Below are 22,924 nucleotides of genomic sequence, written 5' to 3'. Positions count from 1 at the left end.
CAAATATTATAATTGCGTGCAAAAGTTTTTCATTCGCTATAAAAGTTCTTGAGATATGGCGAAATACGCAATAAGTAAAATTAACATAAAAGGGCCCAAACTTTGGACCATTCTCCTGACTATGGCAACTATATTTCCCAGATTACTGCTATCCCCAATGTTTTGAGAGTCAGAAATTCAATTTAATCATTAAAATAATGTGTTTATTCAGAGAAAATACACTTTTGTGTCTGATTTCGTAACTTAAAATTTACCTGCAGATTAAAAGACTCGACAAAACAAAAAATACCTAACAACAACAAACAAACATACCATTTAAATATATTCCTATTCATTATTTAACAGTTGGAAGTGCCCCACTGTTTAAATGTATTTTCTCCATTTCAATAAAGACGTTCTTCACTAATGAACAGCATGCACTCAGAATGCAGTTTCTGGCTTTCTAACAGGTTAAAAACCACCCGATACAAATAGTTGATTACATCACCCTGAGCAAAGAGTTGTAACAAAGTGAAAGAATAATCAAATGATTTAAAACAATGCTCTCTATTTGCAAATTAAATGAAAAGGTGCGGAGTTTTTAGATTAAATAGATTCGCTGCGAGATATTTCAAAATGCTTTATTTCGAACTGAACAATTAAGCAAATGAACTTTAAGAATAGAACCGTATTGCGGAATAGGGCGACGTATGTTTGTTCTCAGTATTTAAATAACCAAAATAATGAACTTATTTTTGTTTCATTTATTCCTTACTAATAGCGTTATTGCATTTAATAAACAACTGTTTGGTTTCGTTAAAGATCACTTTAACAGTTAAAACAATTACACCTCAGCATTAACTTTGGTAATACCACCTCCTTTAACTGATAATACATAAAATTTTGTTTTATATTACGGATAATTATCTGTTTAAATACGATAAAAGTATTTGGTAAATTGACAGCTATTAAAAGATACTAATTAAAAGATAATTCATTTTGTCTTACTTTTTTTCTATACAAAATATTGTTATCGTGAATATTGTTATGCTGTTATGTGTCAGCTCCAATATTTATTGTTAAGTGAAGGAATTTAATTTGTTCAACCACAGAATTAAACAATAAGCAATTAACAATTAATACAGAGTGTTAAACATTAATAAACAGTGAATGTAAAACAAAAGTAGCTGAAATACACTGTTACTACAGCTACGATAGCACAGTGGGTAAGACACCGAGCTGTCTCTTTCTTCCAGCAATTAAACAACTTCTGATATTATCAGTACCTGTTTGGTTGCCGTTCAAACTGTTCTGGTACTGATATTTTTAGTACCAGAATGAAAACTCGTTGGATTTCGATTGCATTTTTTTGTTTTTACTAGCTTAAATATTAATTTACGAAACTTTATGAGTGAAATTTCAATTTATATAATTTTTGACAAAATGCTTATTAACGCTCTGTTTTGTTTTAAAACTGTTTACAATTATTTCATTTGCTATAAAGCATTCTTAATACGAGGAAAGATATTTTTTCAAGCAATGAATGTTTAAAAAAATTATCAAGTATATTTTTTTTTAGAATAAAAGCCGTATTCGCTTATTTAAAAAATTTTGATTTATTTTGCACATGTAATTTTATTCCAAAGCAATTCATTCTATTATTCTTTAAAATACAATTTTTTGTTTTTACTTTTAATGCCATTTCCATTATTTTAGCATTTAAATTTTTTAAGACAAAACATGTTTTTTCTTTTCTCAAACAAAAACGAGCCTGACTGAAAAGAGTGACTTTGTCAAATTTAATTATTAATTATTCAAAGTCTTTAACTTTTAAAATTTAAAAAAAAAGGGAATTTTTTCAAGAAGTGTTTCTTTGAGTTAAAAGCATTAAAAGAAAGTAACAAACTAAAACACCAACGTAAACACCATTTCAGACACAGTTTTGTTAAGAAGTGAATGAAAAATTGGATTAAAATTTTTGGTAATTCATTAGATGAAATGAGCAAAGTATCATCTGAAACGTTCAAATAGTTCATTGTTCATCATGAACATTTTTTCGTCGTTCAAAGATTCTTCGCTCCAAATCTTAAAGATCGAATAAAATATCTCAGTTTTTCAAATATTCTTCAGATATTTGACGTTAAGATTCAATTAGTTTGGTATCTCTAGCATTCAGAAAGTGGATAACCTGTCTCATATGGCACGTGAAGTTCGATTACCACACTATGTGATAAACATTTCAAACGCACAACATGTAACTGACACCATTACATATTTACTCGGCAATCTAAAATTGACTTCACCTATTGACCAATTAATAGACAAAATAGTCGAACATGTCTGAAATTAGGAACGTAACACTTTCGGAGCAAAATCTTGAATCTAACTTTAGTAACCAACATACTTAGTAAATATTTGCATAAGAGCACCGTGTAAGCTGTGGTGCAAATTCTTAAAAAAGAGTGACTGGTACGAAATGTAAATTTTTGCAATCTTGCGGTGTGTATAAAAATGATGTTCTTTTAAACAATATCGCACTATCGTACTTTTTATGCACAATCTGTACTTTTTATATGAAAATGCAAAATTTCAATTTATTGTAATAAACGCTCTTCGAGTTCATTTTATTTCTAAATAAACTATACTCCCTTGTAAATTTTGGAGAGTATTGAATCATAATTTCAGGAAGCTTTCCAATTTTCTCCAATCTTTAAATTGTTTTGTGTGTGTTTTTAAACTTAATTAACTGAGCCATGGTGGCTCAGGGGATAGATCATTCACCTTCTAATTAAATGAACCAGGTTTGAATCTCGAAGATGACTGGTGGATACGAATTCTGCTTCTGGCTCGCACGGACCACAGTGATGACCTAAAATATCCTCAGTAGTAAACGGATCAGGATTAGAGTCCCCTTACCATCAGGCTAACCGTGGGAGGTTTTCGTAGTTTTCCCCTTCGTTTAACGCAAATGCTGTTTTGTTCCATCAAAAAGTCCTCCACGAAAGCAAATTTTTATCAATACTTGAACCAAGAGTTCCAAGAGAGTCTTCTGGATTGGGTTCAAAATTACAAGGCTACGGATTTGATCATTAGTAGTCGTAAGCACAAAAGTTGGGTCGGCTTTTCAACAATAGTTATAAAAGGAAATAAAACTTATTTAATTCAACTTTTTAAACTTAATTAGCATGAGCGGACGCACTATTTCAAGTAACATTCTATTAAAGTTACGGCAACTTCACTCAATATAATTTTCAAGGCACCGATTATAGTATTAAGGTGACATTGAACCTGATTTTCCGAGAATTCAGATTAGATTTCGGTCTTTAGGAGCATCTGAGAATCTTTTTTCATAAAAGATTTCTTTTCTGAATACTAAACATCTTTATCCTCTTTTTTTTCTAATCTGATTTCAAACATAATGCTAATCTGAGTAAAACCAACTGTAAATTCTTTCACAAAAATGCGAAAGACCAAAGAAAATCCGATTTCAACACAAATGTAAGAAAGTGAGAAAGAAAAAATAATGTTTTAAATTCCCTAAGCCTAAATGAAGCTGAAAACCATCAAAACGTAAAACGAAAGTGATGTGACACTAATCGCTTTTAAAAATGGACACTTGATTTTACAAAGCCTATCCATTCTACTTTCGAGAATATATCAGAGCAATCTGTGAAGCCACGAAACTGTTCTTCACGCTAAATTACTCCACTTTCCCAACATCATTATCTATGGGCCACCAGAGGACTTTTCTCTTCATTATCTTCTACTAAAAGCAGTGATTACGCTTCGGTCTCTAGTGATACATTCAAAAATCTCATTTTTCGAATGAAATAGCTCAAATACCATCTTACCTTTAAAAGACGATATGCTCCGAGAATTTTCTAGGTCAAGAACTGCTCGTGAAACCTTGAAGCAGTAGGCAATCCATTATGATAACATTAAATAACGAGTGGTTGTTAAACGTAATGAAGGGTTATTTTTAAGAGACGTCACTGATTGCATTTGCAAACAAGGAAAACGATTTAAATAATAATAAGAATTGAAGAGAAAAAAAAGGAGATGGTCCTTATTTTAAATTACAACTCATGCGAAGACATTTTTTTCTGTATTTTTATGGGTTAGATTTGATTTAAATAATAAGTTATTTTCCATAAGAAAAATAGTATTCTTATTTTTTTAGACTAGTTTCCATACGGAGCCTGTTATTTAAATAATAAACGTTAAAAAATGCATTTTAAAAGTTATCCTTTGTGCCAAGTTCAAAGAACTTTGCTTTGGTATTGACATGCACTAACCAGAGGCTGAACTATATCACTTGACTATTATTATCCAATCAATTGCCGAAATAATGAGGTTGATAATGGTTACCAGTTGTTTTTGCTTGTTTACTTTAAAATGAAATGTATTCCAATTGGTTGCTACAGCTAATTAATTTATCATTAATGTATTTTTAGTAGGCAGATAAGTGAAACAATTTTAACTTGGAATCCTCTTTTGAGTCTAATTATTCATAAACTTTCTCTGGGGCAAGCATATGATCATTAAAGTTTTTGATAACGAAAATAAAATAAACTATTTACTCAGATCAACGACTGAAATAAGTTTCTTGTACAAAAAATATACTATTAAAGCCCAATTAAGAAACGAAAAATGTAGAACGTAGGAAGATAAAATAATAACATAAAGATAAAATTAAAAATTTAAAAACTTCGTAGTTGATATACATTGCAAACTGATTTTTGCATGGAACTAATAACCAAAACATTTTCAAAATGTTAATTTCTAGATAGCAAACTTGTTTTTATGTACATTTTTCAAAGAAACTAGCTCAGTCAATAACACCAAATTATTTTAGAGCGATCAGTTACACTAGGTCATCGTACAACTGTTATACCTGTTTTATTTAACAACGAATTTTCTGGTTTCATTTATATTCCTATTAAATTAATTAAATTCATAGTTTGGTTCATAATCAATGCTGAAAACATTTTAAAATATAGTTGTAAGAGTTGCTTATGTGTTTCGTAGCTTTTTTATGTACAACTACTTAATTAACCGAAACATTATTTTAAAGAGTGTTGAAAACTGGTATTAATTTTGGGATTGTAAGCTTATTCCAGAATTTTCATTAACGAAGAAGTAACGCACTCAATTGCGTAAGTTTATTTAAAAATATGTTGCCTCATTTTATTTTAATACAATCCCCACTCTCATCAGTTTGTTTTACAAAGTGCTGCACCTGTTTATCTTATCATTCATTTTTCTTGTTTCATTTATGAACCTCGTTTCAAAATTCATAATCGTCATTTGAATTATATCCACTGTTGGAAAAAAAAGTTTATGCATTTCTTGCATCAATGCTGAAAGAAAACACAAATAATTAAATTCGAAAAGGATAAAACTTCTTTAAAAAAAACGCGCTAAAAAGCAGCAGAAATTTCAGAAAAAAGTATCAATACAAGAAACGAATGAAATAAAAATAAAAATATGACCACCGAAGCCGACGTCTTCAGGGGGTACCGGCCTCGGTAGCCATTAAAAACAAAACCATTTCTATTTGAGGGAGAAGCAAATGCTTAAAAAATCTCCCTCAGTACCCCGATGGTTTTGTATAGAGGTCCAGGAAAAACAAGATACATTCAAAATAATTAACAAATTAAGAAAAGAAATCCTTCAAAGTCATCAGAAAAACTCACTAAGTCACAGGTCAAGCATCAACTTCAAAAGCAAGTAGAGGAAAAGAAAACACTAAGAACTGAAAAACCAACGCCCCCTATTATAATGCGCAGAAAAAGTTTAAAATGAAATGGAAAAAGTCAGGAGAAAGAAGTACGTAGACAAATTAATAGATTGCTTAACTGGGGCTGCTCAGTTAAGACTAGAATTGCGCCCTGTTAAAAGAAAGAATTATATAAAGACTTAGAAACCATCAATCATTTTATTAATTAAAAAATTAACATTACAAAAATTAAAAGGAAAATCATTTTTACTCAAATTATTTAAAAAATTATCCACAGCTTCCCGAAAACTTTCAACATTATTACAAATTTTCTTGATCCTAACTAATTGCGAAAAAACAAGATTTTTGAATATTTTACTACACAAATTAGTTTTAAAGTTGCAGAAAAAAATAACATTAAAATTAAAGGCTTTTCTTTTATCAAACACACCAATTTTAATAAAATTGTTAACAATATCAATTTTAAAATCTAAATATTCAATATTAAAGCAATTTTCATTAGTTTTTTTCAGGACCAAATCACCAGGATAAATTGTATAAATAAAATTAAAATCGTCACAATTAAACAAAATCAAATCATCAATGTATCGGAAAGCATTAAGTACTTTATGTTCAAGAAATTTAGCCTCAAAAAAGTGCAAAAAAATGTTGGCAAAAGCCCCAGAAAAGGAATTACCTTGTGGAATTCCAATAATTTGTTTATAAAAATCTAAACCATTAAAAAGAACATTCTCAAAAAGATTAAACTTGCATAAATCTAACCAGTTAAACCTATCAATTTTTTCATCAAATAAATACTTGTCATAAATACCTTCACAAATCTCAATAATTTTTTCATGTGGTATGCTGGTATACAAATTTTCAAAATCAAAAGTGTTAATGCTGGAAATATCATTACTTTTAATAAAATCCAAAACTTCAACATTACTTTCAATAATAATATTTTTCTCTTTTTTAATTTTAAGCAAAATAATTTTTAAAAAACAAAAAAACCTTTTACTAATATCAGAATTATAACTATTAGTACCACATGCTATAAACCTAAATTTAATCTGATTTTTATGAAATTTAACAATTGGAAATAAATATGGAAATGTAATCCTATTTAACTTAAATTTTAATTTTTTACTAAATGCAATAATTCTTTTTTCAATGACTTTTTTATCTTCTTTTAATTTTAAATAAGTATTATTTGCATTATATTCCCCAATAATCAATTTTTTAAAAAAATTTCTTACATCATCTAGTATTTCTTGCATCAACTAATTAACCAAAGCATTTTAAGAAAATATAGTGAATCGTATAAACATCTTTAAACTCGAGATAGTGAACTCATTTGAATATACTTTTTTCAATGGAATTAACACAACCTAATTATACCAGATTGTTTTACAATTAACTGTTAAACTTTTTTGTTTTAAAACAACCTGTTTATTTTACAAAGCGTTATACCTGTTTATTTCAACAACCATTTTTCTTGTTTTATTTATAACCTTATAACATTATTCAGACTCGTAAGTTAATTCATAGTATATGTTACAAAAAAGTTAAATCTCGTTATTCTGTGTGGGGTTGCAACTTTTAAAGCAATTAACTATTTAATTGGCACACTATGACCAACTTAATGTAATATCTATTTGTCCCGATGCAGTAAGCTCTAGTGAGTGTTTTTCCCAACGAAAAGATAACGCAGCCAGTTCATTTTGCAAGGTAATAAGGCAGTTAATTTAATAACGTAATTTACCAGATTATTTTACAACGTACTGATGCATCAATTTATAGTAAAACAACTTTTCGCACCAGTTCGTTTTACAATGCACTATGCCTGTTAATTTACACAAAAAAAATTTCCTGTTTTACTCATTTTCTTATAACATTTCAGAATCGCAGTTTGATTCCTAATCTATAGTGAAAAAAAATTATTATAGTTCGTTGTGAATCGTAGGATTTTAATTCACTGCACTTTAATTCATCAGCTTATTTTACAACGTACTGTTCAATATATTGTAAAGCAAATAGTCGCGCCAATTCATTTTACGGTGCATTATGCTCGTTTAATAAAACAATATTTTTTCTTCTTTTACTTATACTCTTATAATATTTCAGAATCGTAGTTTGATTTATAGTCCTTACTGGAAAAATATTTATTGTATTTCTTTTGTGTATCGTTGGATTTTACAAGGCAGCTAATTAACCGAAACATTATGACCAAACGCAGTGTACTCTCTATACTGTGAAAAAAGTATGGTCGAAACTATCAGAAAATGATAATGTTTACCGTGTTTTTGGCTCTAATGGAACACCAAAAAGCTCTGTAATTTTTACGGAAGCATCGAGGTTGTGATTTTGGTAAAATCAGCAAACAAAATATGTTCGTATGATCTGTGATAAAATTTGGTAATTTTATCATGATACCTTAGAACAGACATAGAAGCCATTTATTCTATCAAATTTCTTCATTTCTGTATTTTTTAGTAAATGGGTGGTATTAGGAAGAATTTTGAAGACCAGAATTTTTGGTTAATTCTTGCCATTTGAAGGGAAAAATTATCAAACGAATAGTTTAAATACCGTTTATTTTGGTTTGTTTTATTAACCAGAATTATGTTGCATTTTTTTCCAGAAATATCATTACCATACAGTAGGGTAATTTTACCATATTTTTTTCCACATGTATTTTTCCAATTTAACGTATTAAATTTCCTAGGAAAATTTATCACATTTATTCATGCAAGATTATTTTACCCCGTACTATTACACGAGTTTATTTTAACACAACCAGTAGCGCCATTTCATTATACAACGTGTTACTCCTGTTAATTTTAACAACGATATTTCTTGGTTTCTCTTATTACATTAATCATAACCATAGTATGATTCATGTTGCTGTAAGTTGCAAAAAAAAAGCATTGACTTGGTCCTTTTGTGCATCGTGGCATTTAAGGCCATAACCTAATTAACCGATGCACTCTAACAAAAAATAGTATACAATTTATTAATCTTGATACAGTAACCTCTTGGGAGCATTTTTCTCAGCGAAAAAATAACGCAGCCAGCTAATTTTACAACACAATACACCAGTTTAAGTTATAACGTAATACACCGTCTTGTTTTACAACGTACTGTTACACCAGTTCATTTTAAAACAACTAGTCACAAAAGTTTATTTTACAATCCATTATGCCTGATAATTAAAACAACATTCTTTTCTAGTTTTATTTATATTCTTATAACATCATTCAAAATCGTAGCTTGATTCATAGTCAGAACTGAAACTTTAAGATTATACTTTTAAGACTTAAGGCTACACTTGAAGATTGCACTTTTTTTTTCTATTTTAGCATATTTAAGGCAATTAACTAATTAACCGAGACAGCATGACAAAGCATACTGTACCATCTGTTAATCTCGTTACAGTAAGCTCTCACGAGTATTTTTCTAAACAAAGAGTCAATGCAGCGAGTTAAGTTTACAAAGTAATACGTCAGTTCATTTAACAACGTAATGAGCTAAGCTATGCGAAGATAGCCCCCGAAAATCAGGAAAATCAAAATTCAAACTACATTCGTTTGACCATTTTTTGACCACCTTTTAATTTTTTTGACCACCCTTATTTTGGACATAATCCTAAAAATTATATTCGGGGGCTAACTCCGCATTTTTACGCCAAATAAATAAAAATCAAATTTTTATATTCTATTCATTTGACCATTTTTGACCATAAATTTTTGTCAAAAGAAATTAAAAAGTGGTCATTTGTGGTCAAAAAGTAGTCAAATCAATACAATATAAAAATTTATTTTTATTTATTTGGCGTAAAAATGTGAAGTTTGTCCCCGAATTTAATTTTTAGGATTATGTCCAAAATAAGGGTGGTCAAAAAAATTAAAAGGTGATCATTTATGGTCAAAAAGTGATCAAACGAATGTAGTTTGAATTTTTGATTTACCTCATTTTTGGTGACTATCTTCGCATAGCTAATGAGCTAGTATAATTTACAATGTATTATTATACAAGAATAAATAAAAGAAAATATACAAAAAAAAAAAACCATTTATACTAGTTTATTTTAACAACACGTTATATGAGTTTATTTTAACAACACGTTATATGAGCTTATTTTAACAACACGTTATATGAGTTTATTTTAACAACAATATTTCTTATTTCATTTGTATTCTTATTACATCATTCAAAAACATTGGATTCCTGTTACAAAAAAAAATTATAATGTAGTTCCTTTTTCTTTATGAATCGCAGCATTATCCCAGGAAACTAAATGTAATTAACCGAAACGTTGTGACAAAATGTAGTGTACTATTTATTAATCTCAAGATCGTAAACTCATTCTAGCATTTTCCCAAGGAAAGGATAAATAATTTTCAGAACCATCCATTCATCTTTCGATTTTAGTGACAGGGATGGTTATGTCCAGAAACCAAAGCGTGCCAAATCCAGTTCTCTTTAAAAGGAGTCTATGAATGTGAAGCTGTCAGAATGCGTCACGAATACTGAGTATAATTACATTCCCCAGTCACGCGATCCACAAATGAATTAAATTTAGACTCCCACAACCCATACGCTACACATGCCTCTTTTCCACCAGTTTTCTCAGTTCGTGTTTTAGAAAATGGATATTCTGACTTCATCTTCTTATTGTTGCTCTTTGAGATGCACAACGCATGATTGATTTTGGCTACTTGTTGAACTACATCTAGAAATATTTATTGCTGTTGATGAAGTTAATTGTTTTTGTTGCTTCCTTTTTTTTCTTGAACAAACAATATGTGAGCAACAATACATAATGTACTTACTAAATAAAGAAGACTGCTTAACTTGTAAAAGAATATAAACGCCACATAATAAAAACGTTTATGCGATAGATAAAACACAATTATTATCATGTTGGCATTTTTTTTTCAATTTTACATTATTGTGAAAAATAATGCTCTCTAAATGATTAAAAATATAAGAGGAAAAAATAATCATTAATATTTTCAGCCATTTCGTCATCATAAATTAGTATTACACCCCACTGACAGTTTTATGTAGCAATTAATTCTCATTTTCTCTCCTCTTTTCTATAAGTTACAAATAAGCAAAATAGCATTATCTATAAATTTCGAAAAAAAAAAAATTTATATTAGTCTGTACTGATGATGACATTGCGTTAACAACTTTATTTATCAATTAATTCGCATTTCCTTTCTTCTTTTCTATAACTTACTAATATACTTAAATTTATTATCTATAAATTACAAATTGAAATTTGGACATTAATTTTTACTGATGATGACACCTTTGTTTTATTTTTATTTTATTCTCATTATTTCTATTCTCATTATTTATACTCTCTTTTTTCATTATACGTATGTTACAATGCTACAATACACTATAAAAATACCGGTTCAAATTATTGTAAAAAGCATTGGCACCAGACTAACTAATGCGTAAAATCCATTTTTGCCTTAACATTTTATACCGTGATTTTTACAGCAATATTTATTTAATTGAAGTTATTTTGCATTAAATATTACTGTAAAAGTTAGCTTCCATCAGACTTTTTCTTCCATAAAATTTTACTGTAAAAAGTACTGACATCCTCAGTACCAGTACTTTTTATTATAATTTGATCCGGAATTTTTTAAGACATGTATGTGTACGTCATGATAAATTTACATGTAAAATTGCATTACGCTAAACTTCAAATAAACTTTATTTGGTAATTTATTCTCATTATCTTTATTACTTTCTACTAATTACAAATACTTGTACGATCTGTAAATAACGAAATAAAATGGAAATTACAATTTAAACTTAGAGACACTACGCTGAAATTCATTTAATCTATTTAATTTAATCTGTCAAATAAATAATTTAATCTGTTAGTTTAATTCTCATTCGCATAAAATGCTTAACATTATGTATTTAATGATAGTTAGTTAATGTTAAACTAGTTAATGTTTAACTAGTTAATGTTAACCAAAGTTAATGTTCAACATTAACTTTAGTTTGAACTTATGGTGGAATTATTAGTGACCGCTACGCATTTGATACAAAGTAAAATTCCATTTGTTTCCCATATTTAAACTCCTACATGTTTCTGTATATATATAAAATTTTTCAGCTTCGTCTTACCTCAAAAACTATTCAACTGATTTTCCTTTTTCCTCCGTTAACAACTCAGAATCCTGTCTTGTGACAAGAACAGAGATTGCAAAAAAATTGCATCGTGTCAGTTTAACTATATGATTAAACTTTAATCATTTAGTAACAAGAAATAAATACTCACCAAATATGTTATAATCTGAAATGAAAAATATTTAAATTAAACAACGGACAATTAAAATTGATTCATTTAACTTAAAATTATTAATTACTTTAATGGCTATTTATAATATTTCACTAAAATGATACACTGTAAAAAATTCCGGTATTGAGGATGCCGGTACATTTTACCAATACATTTTTACCGTAAACTTTTTCAAAACAAAAAAACTTATACACCATAGTTTTATAGTAATAATTACTGCATAAACTCTGAAATTAAAGGAATATTACTGTAAATATTGTGATTTAAAATTTTATGGTGAAAATGGATTTAATAGTAAAATGGATTTTATTCGCAATTTTTTACAGTGTATCTTTACATTCACCTATTTTGTAAATGTTGCCCACCTCTTTCATATTTTACAAATTGTATAAATTTTTGGGCTTTTTTTAAGTTTGATTTATATTTGAATTATACAATTTATCAGATTAACTTAAAAACAATAGTAACATACTTTTTAGATCAAGTGTCTCGAGAAATTATCAATATTTTTTTTAAAATATAATCATTAAATCGGAAAAGTAAATTTTATTTTATTATCTATTTCAGGTGATTGAAATATCATTTTTATAAGCAAATATATCAAAAATGATAAGAACTACATAAATGATAAAATGATATCAGCGTCATATGAAAAGAACTTTTTAGTCATATAGAAGACAAAATATACCGATAAATTCTAAATGACTACCGAATGACAGCTTGAAATCATTTAATTGAAAAAAATTTAAATTTCTTTAAAAAAAAGGAATTTGTTTAAAAAAAGGAAATATGTTTTCAACTCTAATTTATTTCAAATCCAGTTCGATTTCGATATAAAATTTTTAATAGTTTAGCAGCGTGTGATAGTACAGTGAGAAAAGTATTGTAAAAACTACAAGAATAAGATCAAATTTATCGTGTTTCTGGCTCTATGAGAACATCATAAAAGCGCTTTGATAAAATTAACAAGAAAATATGATTTTTTTTTTTTAATGTGTGAAAAATTTGGTATGTGTGGAAAAATTTGGCAATTTTATCATGATACCTTAGAGCATGACATAAAAACCATTTATCCGGTTAAATTTACTTTTCAGTTTCGTATTTTTTACTAATTGTGAGATAATAAGATATATAATTTTGAAAAAATAATTTCCGGTAAACCTTTACCTTATGAACAAAAATTACCAAATGAATGGTTTAAGTACCGTATACTTAAATTTTGTTAACCAAAATTAATTTTTTTTTAATTTTTTTTTTACAAGAAATGTCGTTACAGTCATTTTTTGTCAGTTCGGTAATTTCACCTGGGTTGTTTTCTCCGTGTAGTCAGATTTCGTGTTTAAATTTCTCGTATCCTTTTAATTTCTCGATTCAACTGAACTGAACTGTTATAAATTGTTAAAATAGTTCGTAAAATAGTTGTCAGTTAACTTTTCTATTCACTTTTTTTTTAAATAAAGATTTGTTTTTGATGTCTAATCTAGATTCTAAAATGCAGACAGGTGCTTTTGAAACTTATTACTCAAAAGATAAAATTTTTATCCTGTAGTTACTAAATTTAGCTTTTAAATTTCAACATTTTAAGACGCAAATATTAGAATTTCCTGTAATATGAATAATTGTAATCCTGTAATTTTAAATAAGGTTGAAAGCCTTATTTAAAACAACCCATACAACACAAATAGCACTTTGTCAGAAAACGAATGGAATTTGGCTGCTTAATTTATGAAAAAATGGTTGTTTTTAATAATTTTTAACATTACAATTAAACCGAAATAATAATTCCTTAAAGAACATCTTAACGTGTGAAACTCACATCACCTAACCATGACCAAGAAACTATCTATCTTTTAACGGCCATGGTAGGAAGGCCAAGCAATTTTGACCTCAGTCCGACGACGTAGACAGTGTGTGAGCTGGTACCCCGCCTTTTGAACTTCCATACCATAACCAAAGAAAGAACTTTCAGCCACGACAGATTTAACGTGCAAATACTGTTTTATCGAATGTCAAGATTGACCTCACTACCCCCAGTTCCTCAACCAGCCGTGTGATAGCCGTCTTAACCGAATGTGTTACACATGTGTGACCATTTAAAGTAATTCATATTAAGGGTGTTAATAGCAGAGCACCTTGCATATTTTGAAGAAAAAAAATTATAAACAACTGGCAAAACTCATCAATGATAAATTGATTAGTATATAAATTAATAGAGATAATAAGGAGATTTTAAAGTTTTTATTTAATCTTGCTATTTTGAGTGAAATCAATCTAGAAGGAAAATAATCAAACTGATGGTAACCAGCAAATTATATATCAATACAGTGAACTATAAATATACTTTTTTTGAATTTCAAGAGACTATATTTGCATAACAATAGGGTTCGTGTGATAGGCTTTGCATAACAATAGGCTTAATTTGCATTTTTTTATATCTAAATGTGTTCTTCAAACTTGTAAAATATCAAAAAATGAAACAATAAAATGAGAAAAGATAATCTTTCTAACAAGATTAGTCGGGAATAGAAACAAAGAAGTGAAGATAGAAAGAAAAGCTTCTAACAAGTTGAAAGAGAACTCCCAATGCAACATGGAAAATCAAATAGAAAGCAAAAAATAAATAAATTTTATTCAAGAAGACAATTTTGCCAGAAAATTTTGCATTTGATTGGATCTAATCTTATTTTGATTACCGCTGAGGATGCATTGAGTTCAAAACATTATAAAATAAGCTTATTGTTTTAAGAGAAAGAGAAGAAGTTTTTTTTTTTTTTTTTTTTTGGTATTCTTTGTTTCATAGGCTATATATTCATGAAAATAATATTTTAACCTACAGACAGCTTTGATCTTTAATACAACTTTTTAATTGAAAAATTATTAATATTGTATGAATATTTTGTGCAGATTTGTTCTTGTAAATTTATTATTAATGACAGAGATAATCTTTACATCATTTGCAAAATATATTTTCTCTCTCTTCTTCCTAATTAATTCAGTTATTAACTGAAATGAATATTTTAAAAAAATATGCTTTGTTTTAATCTTTTATAAATTATTTAAAAATCGTAAGTTTTTATTAATACTTAAAAGCAAAGTGCAAACAAACATTTCTCACTTTATATATANATATATATATATATATTAAGGAGTATTAACTTTTATTACTTTTATTAACTTAATATTAAACTTTTTTTATAGTAAGTCATTAGAAAGATTAATTAGTATTATTCTTGTTATTTTTATTCTAATTAATTATATTTTACTTTATTACTCTTTTAATTTATCATTTTTATTGCTCTGTTTGAAGTTGTTTTCTTTAATTTTTATTTTAAATGACGTATTGTATTTTTTTATTTTATTTTTTTATTTTATTTTATACTTTAATTATTTTTAATTTCATTAACATTATTTTATATTTTAATAAAATTTCTTACTTCACGACCCAGCAATCTCTCTTTGATTTTTTTTTTAAATTCACTGTTATAAATTTAGGATTGAGTTAATATCTTTATTAAAACCTGAGTTAAATTTTTCATTCATTTTAGGCAATTTCAAATTTACTTCTTCAATTATAATTCGAAAATTCGTTTATTTTTCAACAACGGCGTGATTCTTCGTGGAGTGCTGTATGACTTTTTTCATTAAAAATAAAAAATTTCTATTAATTTTACGCATAATTTAACGCAAAATGCAATTCTCTTAAATTTACATTTCTGTCTTGAAATTTTATCCTTAAATATATTACTTTGAAATAAGTCTTTTTTAATGAAATTAAGTTGAAGCAATAACACAGAAGCAATAACATTATACGAAAATAAAATTTACTTCTACATTATAACGTTTATAGTAATTTATTATAGCCATAGCTATTATAAACTTTTGTCGCTAAAGAAAAGTACTATTTTTCAATAAAGCTTGAGAAATTTTTTAATCACGAGTTTGAGATGAAAGAGCTTATCTATGTTTGTATGGCCAGAAATAAAGTAAAAATATTCAGATTATTTCGTGTTTTATACAATACATTTTCACTATGTACTCATTCTTTGTATTTTTCATTTATTCTTTTTTATATTTCTTAAAAATTTTATGAAAGTTTAAACTAATTGAAAGGCAATCTAAAATTGGATAATTGATGTATTTATTTGAAAAAGAAGTAATCTTATAAATATTTTTCTTTCTTCGAAATAAAAATAACTTAATTCTAATAATCAGTAATCAGTTACAAAACGGTATAATAATCGGATTAATAATCAGTTAGAGAAAACATCTGAAAACTGATAATTTATCACGGTTAAAATTTAAATTTGACTTGTAATAAGAATTTTTACACAAGCACTTTCACTTTGAAAATGAATATTTTCGAAAGACAAAAGTAACAGAAAGTCGCATTAAAATTAAATAATAATATAAAATTATTAATATAAAATTGATTCGTAAAAAAATTTAACTAACATTTTTTTTTCATTGCAGCCTCCCCACAGAAATTCTAACATTCCTGAATTAAATACAAGATGGTCATCCTGGAGACGATCGGGTATGTTTTTTTTTTTTTAATAAAATTTTTAAAAAAATATCAGGGAAAAGGAGTTAAGAATCTTTCATAACGCTGTGGAATGACCACCGTTAATAAAATCACTAGATTATTGAATTAGCCACTTTTTTTAATTTCAAATTTGCCAAAAAGAAATTATAATATTAAAAAAAATAAAACATTCATTTTATAAAATCATGAACGCCATTTCGAAAAATCAATTTTTTATAGGGCATATCTTTAAAAACATCAAAAGCTCAGCTTTCTCTTATATTTTCTCAATTTTTGAAAACATTTAAGAAGTACATTTCATTGGGCCCCCTACGAACGAAAATAACAATAACAATAACATAGTCAACAATAACATAAGTTACAATTACAGATTACACTTTTTAGGAAACTTGAAAGGTGAGAATTAAATTATAAAACAGAGTGCAAAGACATCCAAATGAAAACTGTTTATGATTTAAGAAAGGTTATAGAATGCTTATCATCATTCAATACCAATGATTTTCACACATTCAATAAGATAAATCTATCTGTGAGAAATGTGCTTTAAAAGGCACTTTGCAGCAAAGAAAAGAAAATACCGCTAACTACAAATATTTTTTCAAACTTTATTGACTTGGGCCGTGTTGAATCTTAAATTTTATATTTTGTCAATCAAACAAATGTACTAATATTTTTAAAAAAACTTTGAAAATTAAAAAAAAAATTACTTACCATCTTTAATTAAAGTGTCAAATGTAGCTTGAGCAAAAATAAAATTCAGTATTAGATTTTGCTTCAAGTGTTTTTGTAAAATTTATCTTTGAACGTTTTTCTTAATTATACCGGTATTATATTCCGGTTTATAAAATCAACCGCTTTATAAAATCTAAAGTTTCCAGAACGGACGTCGTTTTAATAAGCGGCGGGCACACTACCATAAATTTGCATTTGGATTCCATTTTTTCCCTCCCAACTCTAATCTATACAAGAGCTTTTTGCCTGATAACAATACAAGTTATTATTTCCTGCCCACTACTAGCAAAATAAATCGTCTTTTTATCACAAAAAAGAGTTTATGACCAAGAAAATTCCAACCACTCAGCGATTAAAAATGTTTCAGGAGTTCTGTGTCAGAAATATGTGTCAAGAGTTCTGTGTCAGAACTGAGTTTATCGTCAATTTTTCCACTCTCTAACAAGCTGGTGCACTCAGAACTAAATAGTTGATCAGTGCAGCGGGAAAACAAAAATTTTAATAGTTCTACTACACGATACCCTCTTATCGCTAAATAGAAAGATTTGTCAAACAAAATTTCGGCTACTTGGGGTGCTCAAATTTTAACAGGAGCTCTGTATCTGACACCAATACAGATTACCGTTAGTTTCCCTAATTGGTGCAATCAAATGTACAATCAAAAGAGCTGCCCGTGTAATCTGACTAAAATAAAACTAGAAAGAAAAAAGTCAGAAATAAATTGAAAATTTTAAAAGTCACGTTTCTCAAGAAGACTAAAAAGAGTAAAATAACTTTATTTTTCTTTTAAATGAAACTATAAAAGTAGGGGACACTATTCATGTTACAATTCATAAAGGGGACACAATCAGTTTATCTATCACGAGACTATCACGAGACCTGTGCTCACGTATGGCTCAGAAACCAGGGTCATGGCATCATCACATGACTAACCATCTTCGAGGGCAAAGTTGAAGTATCTGGGAAATATGGTCCCCATAATTTGGTCAGGAGAGCTATTTAAATTTTACTTTCTTACCACATTTTACTTGTTATCACTTTCGCATTTTACTTTTGGCGTATTTCGCCATTCATTTGTTTATTTTGTCTATCAATTGCATATCTCACAATTCAAATTTTTTTCGTCTATTATTAAATTAAATAATAAAAATTATAACATTTACTAAAATTTATCTTTTGCATTGAATTATCTTTGGATAAACAAATTTTATAATTGTACGAAAATTTTCTTAATTCCCTTAAAAATCCTTATTTGCCGCCATAAAAGTCCATATTCGTGACCATATTTCCCAGAATGCGGCTAACCCTTATATTTTGGGTGTCAGAAATTTGAATCCATCTGAAAAAAAGTATGTTTATTCAGAGAAAGTACGTTTTTGTGTCTGATTTCGTAACTTGAAATATTGTTAGCGCTAATTAATTAACATATTTGAGGTCCTCTTGTACCATCTTGTACCACCCTCTTGTACCATTAAGATTGAGTCCAAGTACTTAAAATATCAATATTTAGATCAGAAGTTATCCAGAGTCATCCATTTTTTTTGCGCATTGTACATCTCTTTCTAAAATATTAAAGACTTGTGAATTTTTTCCCAATATCTAGATCATCTTAATGCTGTCAGCTACGACGGCATAAATGTAAATACTGGAGCAATTTCATTTTCAATAATTTTGAAGGGAATTATAAATCGAATTATAAATCGAATCCTTCATCTTATCAAAAGGTACCTCTTGATAGAATTAAGTTAACATGTCTTATATACTAGTGATTTGGTATTTAATAGTTTTAGTGGTAGTTACGCCACAAGGTTAGTTGACAGTCATCTTGATAGACTGATTTAATGGTTAATATGCATTTTGCATATTAATGAGCTAACATTGCGACATGCTCAGCAGGTACTCGATGGAGTAAATGTAGCTTGCAGCTACGTAATAGGAAAAACGGTACAACACTGCTAACATGTGCCGATGCATTTAAGGCAATCATTGTAGTTCACTTACATAGATCACAATTATTGGATCTTAGCACTGATTAGAGTTATCAGTATGATTTATGCTGTTGTATTATTGATAGATTATTTATCATTGATATTGAAACCAATAAATGAGGTCCAGTTAACCATCCAGATGGCTCATAACAGCATTTAGATTTTAAACGTTTTTACATGGCATTTGTGTCGCCTTCAAAGAGTTTGGAAATATTGACTGAAAACTTCGTGAAAGTCTCTACAACTGTTTGGTTCTGTGTAAAAACAAAATGATCAAGACGATTCACGACGACATCTATGAAATATGGCCGCATATTCCAGGTATCTTGATCCTGACTTAAGAAACATCGAGGTTTCAATAATTCAAAGAAAACTGGAAAAACCTAACCATCATGAGAGTGAAATGGAAGAAGATCCTGAAGAAGACCTTGACCCACAAAATGCTGTCGAGTCAATAAAAAAGAAGAAGAAGGACACAACTAGCATTAAGGGCAGTTCTTAAGCACCCAATAAACTTATTTCCCTAACAAAAATTTCATTGTCCCCCGTTGCTTTTCGAAAGTCAAGCCCTCTACGTTTTCCATTTTAGATCCGACAAAAATAAAAATATTTCTTCACGCTGGCTTAAAGTCAACCTGAAAAACATAGTTTTAATACTTTCATTTTATTTTATTTTACTATTTTATATTATTATTATTTGTTATTTTACTAAGCAATAATATTAGCTTCCAACTACAGTGCAGCTATTTGAAAAACTCTTATCCATTTTGAAAACTCCATTTCTCTTTCTTTCTTTTTTTTTAAACTTTATATAAGAGATACCAATTTGAGAAGGGAAAAAAAAAGAGTTCGTGTTCGAGCAAAGATATAAATATTTTTAACGTTAAAGGTAAAAGCGAAAAATGGTGAAACATAAGTAAGGGGAAAAAATGTGAAATATCTTATTCCTTAATACGATTATATTTAGTTTTCAAAAAGTCGCATATTTTTTTATTCACTTTTTAAATCAGAAATGCAGTTACGCTGGAATATAAGATTCAATTAGGATATTGAATTTAGCATCAATAATGTTTTGCGCTCCATGATTATCTTAAACAATAATAAAATAAAATGTATGAAATCTTTTATAGCTCTCTTTAAATATAAATAATTTTCCATACTTGTTTCCTATGAAAAATATAAGTGTTTACATATAAAAGCAAGTAAGCTACTGAGAAGCATATTTTTTTCCTGCAAAGGTCCTTAATCATTAAGAATGCAAAGAGAGAGAGAGAGAGACAATTATTTTTTATCTGTTCACTTTCTAAAACGTAACAAATTATCTTTAAGACCTAAGACCGTATATAATGCAAAATCAAACTGAAAATCTTATCTTTTAATTTAAATATTCAAATCCCAAGCGTCATAATGATGTTAAAAAAGAATTTGAACTTTAGGGGAAAAAACGCATAGTTTATGTAATCCACACATATAGTTAAGTGTTTTTTATAAAAAAAATATAAGTGTTAACTTTTGAGGTCTAAAAACAAATTTTAAAAAAAATGATTTTTTCTTTTAAATTCTTGAGAAGACTCTCAATCATAGATAAAAGCAAGAAGAAGAAAGAGAAACAGACGAAAAGTGAGAGGGGAGAAAGGGAGAGAGAGAAATATTAAAAAGGAAACATTGCTATTTTTGGCGATGTGAAAAATTCTCTTTCTGACCGTATACTATTTAAAACTGAATTAAAAACCTGTAATCTCTTAATTTACACATTTTTAACGCAAACATTATTGTGAAATCGTGGTAAAATATAAAGTTAAAATCAATTAACAACACGATATATTTTCTTAAATACCTCAAAACTCGTGATATTCTCAGAATCTAAAATTTTATTCTATTTACATATTATTATTATCAATTTATGAATTTCCTTCAGTTTTTAATTAACCAAATAATTGACGTGTTTTTAATTTATTTATTAATGTTTTTGATAATTTAATGTTTAATTTAGAAAACAATTGCCAATCTTTCTCCAGTGCTACCATCTATATTTAACATTTCACACTGCCAAACCATCATTCTTCTCAGCATCACCTTATTAAATATTCCAGCATCAGATTAACACAGCAATATTTAGTAAAGAAAATGTAAAGAAAGGATAAGGAAAACAAGCTTAACGAATATTTTTTTAATTAATTTTAGTTTACTTACAGAAATGTAGTCTATAAATTATCAATTAATTTAGCTTGACTTCACCTTCCCCTGCATAATATACGTTATCCCAAATTAATTTTAAAACGCCAGATAGGTATGAATATATCTTAGACACAGTTTTGGATTGCAAGAGGCGAAAACCACGAAAGTCGTTTAAAGAGAATTCATTTGGCGGGAAATAAAATTTAAGAAATTGACTATCATATCTTTAATAATTTCGATTATACTAATAAAGACTATTTCTTAATACCATTGTTTATATGCTTGTTTTATTTATAAATCACAAAATAATTGAAAGAAAATTACATTTATTACAGTATAACAATTATTTTAAATAATTCGAACTTGCATCGATTTTTCTTAAAAAATTAACTACAAACATTTTGATGTAGTTTACTCTTAATTGAATTGACAGTTGAATATAGTCTATACATGAATAGTTGAATTTATTGTTTAACCACTTCTAGTGTGCATGCGTCAGTTCAGATGAAATGCGCATGCACCCATGACAAAATATCAAACTTACGTAAGTGAAAATAGGAGATTTTGCAAAAATCCGTATGTTAAAAACTCTAACGTAGTGGAGTATCGTTTTAACTTTGACCACAAAATCAAAACAAACATTTACAATGGACGTACTAAAAAAAATATAGTCTAATAGTCTATCTCTTTGACGCTGTGTCACGATTCAAGATGCTTTGCTCTACGTAAAACAGCGGATCTGTGAGCAAAAAAAAATTTGGTAGATTATAGATTTTAATGGATTCGGTGACAAAGAATGAAGCTTATTTTTATTATTATTATTAATAATAATAATATTTTTAAAAAAATATTATTGAACATCTATTGATTATTTAACTTCTTTTAAATTTGTATAGTTAAAATATAAATATAATTTATAATTTTAAAATAGCGAAAGTATGTATAATGTTTTATGGAACTATAGAGCATTTTTCATGCAATTTTTTATTGAATGAACCTATTGCTGCAATATCACACGATTCATTTCTAAATTTCATCAATACATTTCTTCAAATTCGAATTCCATGTCCATGTTTTTAATTCGAAGGTAGACTTAAACAGAAAACAACATAATCAACACAGCTACAAACAGAAAGGTTCTAGCTTTGTCTTTGTTTTTGTTGTAGCGTAGATCACGCCAACAGTACGTAAAGTTACGTAGCATTTAAAATGAACGTGAGCATGCGCAGTTGCTTCAATCTTTCGTACAGGAGCGTACGGAAGCTAATGTAAAAGTTTGAAATCTCTCTATTATTTCCATGAATACGCTAATCTCCTGGATGTCAGCATATTGCACATACGAGTGTGTGTAAACTAGGCAAAAGCTGTGGATATAATTGGGTATATTATAGCCTACGTCACAGATCGTGTTATTCCTACTAAATTTAACTAGTAAAATATTTTGGTTTGAT

General features: G+C 28.0%; 1 protein-coding gene across 1 annotated transcript in view; it reads left to right on the top strand.

Moving 5' to 3' along the window:
- The window catches only part of LOC107453113 (uncharacterized), a 35,640-nt gene that overhangs the window by 2,189 nt on the left and 10,527 nt on the right, over positions 1 to 22,924 (top strand). Inside the window, exon 2 of the mRNA XM_016069803.3 lies at positions 16,503 to 16,566. Coding sequence (XP_015925289.1) covers positions 16,503 to 16,566 — 64 coding nt within the window. The remainder of the gene's footprint in view (positions 1 to 16,502; positions 16,567 to 22,924) is intronic.

The sequence above is a fragment of the Parasteatoda tepidariorum genome, chromosome 3 (genome assembly GCF_043381705.1).
Source record: "Parasteatoda tepidariorum isolate YZ-2023 chromosome 3, CAS_Ptep_4.0, whole genome shotgun sequence".
Lineage (NCBI taxonomy): Eukaryota > Metazoa > Arthropoda > Arachnida > Araneae > Theridiidae > Parasteatoda > Parasteatoda tepidariorum.
This window is presented reverse-complemented; position numbering and strand designations above follow the sequence as displayed.